General features: G+C 38.2%; 1 protein-coding gene across 2 annotated transcripts in view; it reads right to left on the bottom strand.

The window, feature by feature from the left end:
- The window catches only part of ripor2 (RHO family interacting cell polarization regulator 2), a 48,954-nt gene extending 43,953 nt beyond the window's left edge, over nucleotides 1-5,001 (bottom strand). The window contains exon 1 of one of the 2 annotated variants that reach the window (XM_017454330.3): nucleotides 4,784-5,001. In XM_017454330.3, the coding sequence (XP_017309819.1) occupies nucleotides 4,784-4,859 (76 nt within the window). In that variant the 5' untranslated portion in view covers nucleotides 4,860-5,001. The remainder of the gene's footprint in view (nucleotides 1-4,783) is intronic. The other variant, XM_017454335.3, reaches the window with a different exon arrangement.
- Between the last annotated feature and the right edge of the window lie 4,643 nt (nucleotides 5,002-9,644).

Genomic DNA, 9,644 nt, shown 5'->3' on the forward strand with positions numbered 1-9,644 from the left:
AATAAAGACTCATTATCATTATTAAGAACCTGCAGTGGATTATCCACCCTAATTTGATGACTTTCAGCCTGAGTTTACCGAGTGCCAGCTTTGTTAACTACAAGGCTGTATCTGCCCAGATCTACCAATAAAATCAAGGTTAATCGTCTATAGCTGTAGTGGTTGCATTCAACAATGTGATGACTTAGCAGATGGTGTATCTGTCCTGCTTATTGGGTGTGCCTTAGTTCAGAGCTAGTCCTGATCCACAGGAATGCAATCTCGAATACTGGTCTCAATTCTCTCCCTTTCCATCCACCCAACTGTAAGACGCGAAATAACTTGATAAGGTGAAACCAGACACCACCTCAACAGGCTCTGCAGAGGCGCCTGAGAGGACACACTTCCCCCAACCCTGATATGAGATCAGAGAGTAGATAAGGAGCAGTGGAATAAATGGGTTGTGAAACCTGATACTGCTTTTTGCCTGCTTGAACACAGCAGTAGCATAACATATGAACAAACCAAAAATGTAACAGCAAATCAGAAAATGCAACAACAAAAACACAACAAATTCAACACATCAGTATAAACTTAAAATGCAAAAGGGTAGGTCCTTATTGAACATCACATGCTTATTGAAGAGTGTGACAATGCGGACCTACCCTTTCTGTTATGAGCTAATGCTGCTCTGTTATTGAATTTGCTGTGGTGTTTGGTTTTCTTGTGTTTTTGGAAGTGCTGTTTTTTTTTTGGTTTGTTAATGTATTTTGTACTTATGGGTCACCATATCACTGTGAGCAAAGTCACAGCTGAATGGAGACTGAGTGTGAAATCTGTCCTGACTTTTACCACATTTAATACCACATGAAGAGGCTGGCAACTCCAAACAGGAGCTGGTCTTTACACCTCAGCAATATACAGAAACTGCGAATTGAGAAGTGATCAGGAGACACTTCCTTGTAAAACTGGATAGAACTGCTTAGATCGCCTGAGGCGGTACACAGAGACAACTCCAGGTGTCGTGTTGTATTCGAAATATTTGTGTGTCAAACCTAAACGTTGAGATGATAAAAGCTTCTTTCACCTTTTTTGGCACATATTTCCGTTGCACGATTCACAAATACTTGACTTATAGCAGTACAAGTGGTTCATAAGTGTGAGGTAATGGCACACATGCTAGAGCTTGTACTTGTGTAGCTTGTACGGTGTTTTGATTTATAATCTAACAGCTTCAATGCTTGAGGCTGGTACATCACATAGTTTCTTGGATCTGATGTAATACAAGCCATACACCTTTGGGTACAGTGAGATTTAGTTTAAGGACTAATAACCCATTTTCCCTTCTGTCTCCTTATTCTGTCTACACTTATTTGATTCGCTCAACAGGGTGACTAAGGCCAATTTCCTCCCAGCCTTCTGACCATGTCTAATAGGCTTTCCTCTCTGCTTCAGGAACCACACATAAGCTCACGCAAAAGGCTCTCTGAACAACTCATGAAGTACCCACAAAAAGGAATCAATGGACTCATTGTGCATATTTTTCTTACAGTAAAGTTGACTTTCCCTTTTACTGTTTTTTTTTTTTTTTTTTTTTTTTTTTGCAAGATTGAATTAGGTTAATGAGAAAAGTTTTGAAGTCTGAACTCTTAAAGTTTTTAGAAGAATGTTAGGAGAGAGAGAGAGAGAGAGAGAGAGAGAGAGAGAGAGAGAGAGAGAGAGAGTTCAGTGGGAGGGGCAGGCAGTTGTTTATTTGAGGAAAGGTGACGGAGTATCAGAAGTCAGTTCCTCAGATTGGCACAGAGGAAAGATTAAAGTTCCAGTAGACTGGGATACACAGGAGACCTCAGACCTCACTCTGAACTGTACATTTATGTTTTTTTTAGGGATGTCTTTACATACACTTTAAAATAAGAGTTCCCTTAGGGTTCTTTGGGTTGTTAATGGTTCTAGCTTTCTAAATGGATTTCTGAAGATCTTTTCAGATCTCCACAAGAGGGACAAACCTGCAGCTTAAAAGACTCTAACCTGGCAGATATGTTGTTCAATTTGGGTTGTAAATTCTTCGGACTATCACTGATCTACACTGAATGTTGCTGGTATATGATATTAAAATATGCCGTAGAATTACACTCTCTGTGGGTTCCTTATATGGTTAATGGTTACAGCATTATAAAATGTTATACTTGGAACCATTTATAAAAGGGAAACTCCCTGTTGTAGAGTTATACACAGAGCCATTAAAGGTTCCCCTAGGACAAACCAAAGATCCCTTACTTTTACTATGCTAGAACCTTGTTTATTGTGCAACTTGTATGTTACATGCTTCCATGTTCTGTATGTATTGATACAATATCAAAGACTAATACATTTCAAATATTCATCAAGTACAATGTGGCCCAGAACAAACTGGCACAAAGCTTGGTGTAGACATAAATAAACCTCTATCACTATCCCTTTGGGCTTCAGAGTGCTGTAGCTGTACATGAATTCACTCAGATGTCTGAAGATTGTTTTTGAATTCTCAATTCTGGTTAGTCAGAAGATATTGATTTTTTTTTTCTTCTAACAGCAGCTCTTACAGTAGTTCTGGCTACAAAGGTTTGTTTTGCTTTACTTGTTCTAATATGTTATTGCTTGCACATGGACTTGAAGAGAGAAAAAAGTTGAGTGAAGAAATGACTGTTTATAGCTGTAATAGCTGCTAAACAGCTGTTTTGACAAAAGAAGAACGTATTGAAATCATTCTCATTACTGGATCAGGAAGATGCTACAAGGTTGCGATGGAAACATGGTAAATTATTAACAAATTCAAAACATGATAACATTCTACAAAATAACTTTAAAGAGATTTTTTTTAGATAGATTTTTAATAAAAAAATGTAGTAATTGGCAAATTGCTGTGATATAACAGGATTAAAACTCTTCAAGATATGCTGATATTGAAAAATAATAAACTCTGAGTGCCTCACACCACCTCGTCATTGATTATTTTCCTATAATGGTACAACCCGTCATGTTTAATTTCTCACATTGAGCAGTAATGTTTCCTTCCATGTGCGTATAGCTGTGTTATGATAAGAAGCAGCTGCAAAAAGATGTGGTGGGTTCATAAGTCACAGAAGATGCTTGTTAGCCTCACACAGATTGGTGCAATAGAGGAGCTGTCGTGCGATATGAGGACGCTTAGGTAATTGGAGGGGAGTTGGCTATGTGTAGATTGGAAGAAAGACTGGCTAAAATAAACATATCCATTTTGTAACTGTTAATAGGAATAGATATTTAAAAATAAATAAATAAATACAACTGTTATGTGCTAGAGGAGACATGTGGATAGAAATTGTGATACCACTGCAACAGCGCATGGGTATCATATTAAAGCCCTAGAGAGCCACAGCACAGTAGAGTTTAGTAACACACCGTATACAAATCATCAGCTAATCCCCAAGACCTCCACCGGCTGAATTTGGAGAACACAGTTCTTTGTAAGGATGTGGCCTTCAAGTTTAGCACAATCCTGCTATGTATGTCCAGAAAGACTCCAGAAAGAAGAAAACCTGAAATACACCACACCATTCATCCTCATGCTTTAACATATAGCCACTCTTTCATTTCTCAGTGTCTTCCATTTTCACTGAATGGAAAAGAAGGGCATCGGATTTCAGTGAGCTAAGGGCATACCGGATGATGAGGCAACACATTTTAAAAGCAGAAGCATCATGGTTCAGATGTTCAGGTGTGATATAAGATTTCACAACTGTCCCTGTAATTCCTGGAAATGTACCATTTTGTGACCTTACAATATCACATAAACTACTGAAATGAAAGTGAGAAGATTTTAGAAAACCATGTTAAGTGTAATACCGTTTCCATTTGAGCCTGTTTTGGTAAATTATTCAGCAAACTAATTGCATCTGCAACCTACACAATCTCCTGATCTCTCACAGCAGAGCAGTATACGGTATGTAGATTTTAATATCTAGAGTTCTGAAGAGTGATCACATCTGCCTCTTGGCCATATTTCCCTGCTATATGCTCATGCACATAGTGGCAAATTAATTATTAATTTAAAAAAAAAATGCTAAGTAACTGGAGGAAGAGCATTTTTCTTGGCATTTCTATTGATATGATTTTTCTTATTGAAATCATTCTCATGGCTCAGTCGGGAAGCTGGTGCAAGGTTGCGTTGGAAACATGCGTTTGTCATCACGACACTGGTGCCAAAATTATTAACAAATTCAAAAAGACTGGAAGTGTTGTGGACTGACCGAGAAGTAGACGTCCACGAACATCCACTGACAAAGGCACAACCTTTTGAGACTGACAGGATACCCTGTATTGTGTTGCTACTCAACAGTATGTAGAGTATGATGGAAGATGTCATACTTTTCTAAACGTATTTACTTTAAATGTTCATATTGACTGTTGTTGAAGATAGAAATATATGGTACAAAGTATTCCTAATCTATTCGTCATCGAGTTGCCTGTTACACAAGAACACATACACACACATACACACACATACACACACAATCTGTATTCTGCAAAACGACCAAATATGAAGATCAATCTATCCAATGATACACTGCAAAACAACTGAAAGCATATACATCATACAATGCAATGCTATCACCAAACTAACCTAGACCCAATCTCATTCCTGTTACCATCAAACAGACCTGTTTTTGTTCCACAGGTTCTGACCTGATACTTTTTACTCTCACCCACAAAATCATGACCAAAGCTGTCCCATCCATCTAATGTATAAGCCCACCCACAATTCCCTGACCCTGGACCACTCTACCATAAGTGAAGACGTCCTCCACCTCCTCATGCATCAGTTCAGTAAAGTCATCCTCTGTGATGTCAGCCAAGGCCATCCCTTCTCAAGTTTACACCTTCGCTTACAGTCCTCGTCCTAATCCGGATCTTGATATCAATCAGAGCCTGAGCAGAGAGCCAAGGACTGCACCGTGCTTCTGCTCTCCACACAAGGGTGTGTGTGAATATGTGAGAGTGAGAGAGAGAGAGCCCACACCACCCAGGCCAGTTTTTCAACAGCAGGATGATTTCATAATCTAACGTGTGTTTGCGCAGTGGGAAGAAGTGCAGAGCAAACTTTAAGCGGGTGTGTGTGGGTGAGGGTGTGTATTGAGTGCAGGATGAAGGACCGTGAGTCTGCCAAACTATGATCATGAAGAAGCTAAATGAGCATGTTCTGCTTCAGCAGAGATTGGCTAAAGATGAGAGAATTTGCTCAAGGCATTTGTAATAGACTATAGTAAAAGAAACACTATTGTGAAACTTTACAGGAGTTAATTATTCAAGATAATTATTATAAATATTATCAAAAATACATGAATACATCCAGTAAATAATTTTGAGAAACCCTTGTCTGAAATATCTTACAATCATATATCCCAAATACCCAGAAGACAGTTACATATAATAATAATAATAATAATAATAATAATAATAATTATTATTATTATTATTATTATTCATCCATCCATCCATCCAGTTTCTGTACTACTTATAGTCCAGAAGAAAGGGAGGAAACCCTTGAAGCACGGGGAGAACATGCAAGCTCCGTACACACAGGGAGAAAGTGGGATTCAAACCCCCAACCCTGGAGGTGCAAGGTAACTGTGCTAACCACTAACTGAGAGAATAATGATTATGTTTTTGTAAATGATGGATTGATAAAAAAAACTCTTTGAGATATATAATTGATCAAAATTGTATTAGATTGACTTATGGCAGTTTATGAGCGAATATTAGGCTATAGAAATGATAACGTATTGGAATGAGAGCATTAGTATGCACTTTAACTGAATTCACACTTCTGATTGGTCAAAAGGTGTTGATGAATTTTCCATAAATCAACAGTTTATATTAATGCCCTCATATATTAATGTTATAATTTCTATAGTAACAGCTCATACAATGGATTTGTATGGCAGACCTTCACACAAACAAATTCAAAATATGTGTAATTTTATTTATATGCTGAAGTAACTACTGAGGAGACATTTAATTACCATTTGGGGAAGGAGTCTCGAATATCACCACTTTATAGCAGTTAGAGATAAGACTGCTCCTTTAATGAGTGAGGGCTTTTGTACTTTGTGGCTTCTGCCAGTATGACAACCATCGTATTTAATTATAGAAAAAAGGGAGTGACCATTTATAGCTGCTATAACAAAAGTGATAACAAGAACTTACTTGGTTTGCAGCTGTTCCACAACATTAAATGTGGCTATAAATGGATAAAAATACATGTTCTTTAAGAAATACATTGTTAGCATTGGTAAATTACTGTAGTATATGAGGAATGAAACACTTTTGGATGTGCTGCTGTAGGGAAATAATAATAATTTCTATGAAGTACAGCATCTCATTATTAATTATTTTCCTATAACAGCACAGTCTGTCATGTATTATTCCTTACATAATTGACCCATTTAGTGACCCATTTAAAGCAATTAACCATTTAATTTCACCAGTCACTGCGACCTAATTTTTGTTTGAGTTTCTAAAGCAGGTTTTAAAATATTTGATGTCTTTATTACTGAAAAACGAAATGATTGGTTGTCTGGATTTCAGAAAAATGTTTTTATAAATTGACTAAACATAAACTGGTCACCCCAACTTCATCCGTACAAATAAAAAAAAGTACACAGTGCGGTGACTTAGCTCACACACAGGCCTTTGCTCATTTTACACAGTGAACTCAAAAAGAGAAAGGTGACATGCAGTCATGTGAAAAAATAAGTACACCCCATGGAAATTGTCAGGAAATTGTAGCTTTTTTTGTTGACATATTTGGGCTAGCAAACATTTGATCTTCTTTGAAACAGTGCCTATTAATAAAGGTGATATACTCTGTCAAATGACACATAAAATTGATTCCATGATTTAAATGAACAAAAACAGATCAGTCATATGGAAAAAGTAAGTACACCCCTACATTCATCACACCTTCAAATCCATAAAATTAGAATCAGGTTTTCAGGATTGGGTGCCAGTGATTAGAACCTGCTTAAGGAGTGCAGGTGGAACCTGTCTTATTTATACCTCTCTCATATCTACTGCCTGGTGTTCCCTTTGCTATTGAGGTGTGTGGTGCCATCATGTCAAGATCTAAAGAGCTCTGTAAGGCCTTCAGTAAAAAGATTGTGGATGCCTATGAGTCTGGCAAGTTATTTAAAAAGACCTCCAAATTATTTGAAATACATTCCACTGTAAAGAAAATCATCTACAAATGGCGCAGATTTCAAACGACTGCCAATTTGTCCAGGACTGGCTATCCCAGCAAATTCAGCCTAAGAGCAGACTGTCTGATGTGAAAAAAGTATCCAAGAACCCCAAAATTTCATCACAGTATCTGCTAGTAAGTCTTGCAACTATTGATGTCAAAGTGCATGCTTCTACAATCAGAAAGAGATTGCACAAAATTGACCTGCATGGGAGGAGAGCCAGGAAAAAGCCTTTGTAAGACTACAGTTTGCCAATAAGCATATAGGCAAAGACCAGGCCTTTTGGAATAATGTGCTCTGGACAGACAAATCAAAGATAGAGATGTTTGGCCCAAATGAAAGATAGTTTTTCAGGAGAAGCACCTCATACCAATTGTGAAGCACAGTGGTGGAAATGTTATGGTTTCGGGTTGCTTCACTGTCTCAGGGACTGGACAGCTTGCAATCATTGATTCAACAATGAATTCTGCATCATATCAATAAGTGCTTGAAGATAATATGAGGCCATCTGTCTTAAAGTTGAAGTTGAACAAAAGTGGACCTTTCCGCAGGATAATGATCCTAATCACACTAGCAAATCCAACAAGGAATGGCTCAAAAAGAAGAAATGGAGGGATATGGAATGGCCTAGTCAAAGCCCGTTGAAGCCCATTGAAATGCTATGGGGGGATTATAAACGGACAGTACATGCAAGAAAAACCTCAAACATCTTGAAACTGAAAGAATATTGCATGGAACAGTGATCAAAAATTCTAGCAAGCCAATGTCAGAGACTAGTGGACAATTATGCAAAACACCTAGAAGAAGTTATTTCTGCTAAAGGGGTCAATACTAGCTTCTGTGGCCAAGGGTGTACTTACTTTTTCCACAGAAGAATATCACATCTATTGATATTTCTGTTGAATAAATGATTGAAAAAGCTCATTTTCTTTGTGGTTTTATTCAAGTATATCAACTTTATTAATAGGCACTGTTTCAAAGATGATCAAATGTTTGTTTGTCCAAATATGTCAAAAAAGCCAACCATTTCCATGGGGTGCACATATTTTTTCACATGACTATATGCCAGTCTACTGAGACAGGCTGAAATAGTAACTAGGCTACAGTGGTTTGATTTAACTCGTGTCTTATTTCCTCTGCAATTTTTGTGCACCTTCCTTAAATCCCTCTGGAATAGACCTTACAGCAATCTCATTATGAAGGGGCCAGTTCTTGCAGCTATAGACATAGCTCAGAACAGCAGTGATGCACCCCAGTGTTCACGTAAAACATTCTCCAAATAGAAAAATGAAAATAAAAGCAGATGGCAGGCACATTTATAGGCAAGTTTGATAACCTGAACATATGTATACTATACTAGTGATCTTTATATTTAACCACAAACCTCTCTCTCTCCCTCTCCCTCTCTCTCTCACTCTCTCTCTTTCTCTCTGCACCTGGCTGTCCACATGATGTAAAAAAAAATATGTGATTCATCAGACTAGGCCACCTTCTTCCATTGCTCCATGGTCCAGTTCTGATGCTCACATGCCCATTGTAAGTGCTTTCATCAAGTAGACAGGGATCAGCATGGGCACTCGGTCTGGTCTGCAGCTATACAGTCCCATATGCAACACGTGTGTGTTCTGACACCTTTCTATCATTAACTTTCTAAGCAATCTGTGCTACTGTAGCTGGACCAAACCGGCTAGACCCAAGCACATCAATGATCCTTGGGCACCCATGACAATGTTGCCAGTTCACCGGTTGTCCTTCCTTGGACCACTTTTAGCAGGTACTAACCACTGCATAATGGCAACACCCCACAACATCTTTTTGGAGATGCTCTGACCCAGTCATCTAGGCATCACAATTTAACCCTTATCAAAGTTGTTCAGATCCTTACACATTTTTCCTGCTTTCAAAACATCAGCTTCAAGAAAAGTCTGTTCACTTGCTGCATAATATATCCCGCCCCTTGACAGGTGCCATTCAAACGAGATAATCAATGTTATTCATTTCACCTCTCAGTGGTTTTAATGTTATGACTGATCCATGTATATACAGTATACTGTGTGTGTGTGTGTGTGTGTGTGTGTGTGTGCATGTGTGTCTGTGTGTCTGTGTGTAGTCTAATTAGAGGCAGGCTAGAGTGGAGTAGTTGGAACGTAACTGGAAGGTGTTACTCAGACCCGTTTGCATAAATAATGGAGGATGGGAGGGTAACAAGAGCCCTAAGGCAGTCATGAGCTCCCACAATCTTTGAGAAAAGAAAACACATTAAATGAGCACACAGTCTCACAGGTAAGGTCTGTACTAACACATTAATAGAATACAGAATCTGTACTCAAAACATATAAGACCCTGAGGCTTTCTCTCACTGTCGTGTCAGCACTAAAAATACTGTATTTTGTGATATCAATCAAC

Source organism: Ictalurus punctatus, chromosome 24 (genome assembly GCF_001660625.3).
Source record: "Ictalurus punctatus breed USDA103 chromosome 24, Coco_2.0, whole genome shotgun sequence".
Classification (NCBI taxonomy): domain Eukaryota; kingdom Metazoa; phylum Chordata; class Actinopteri; order Siluriformes; family Ictaluridae; genus Ictalurus; species Ictalurus punctatus.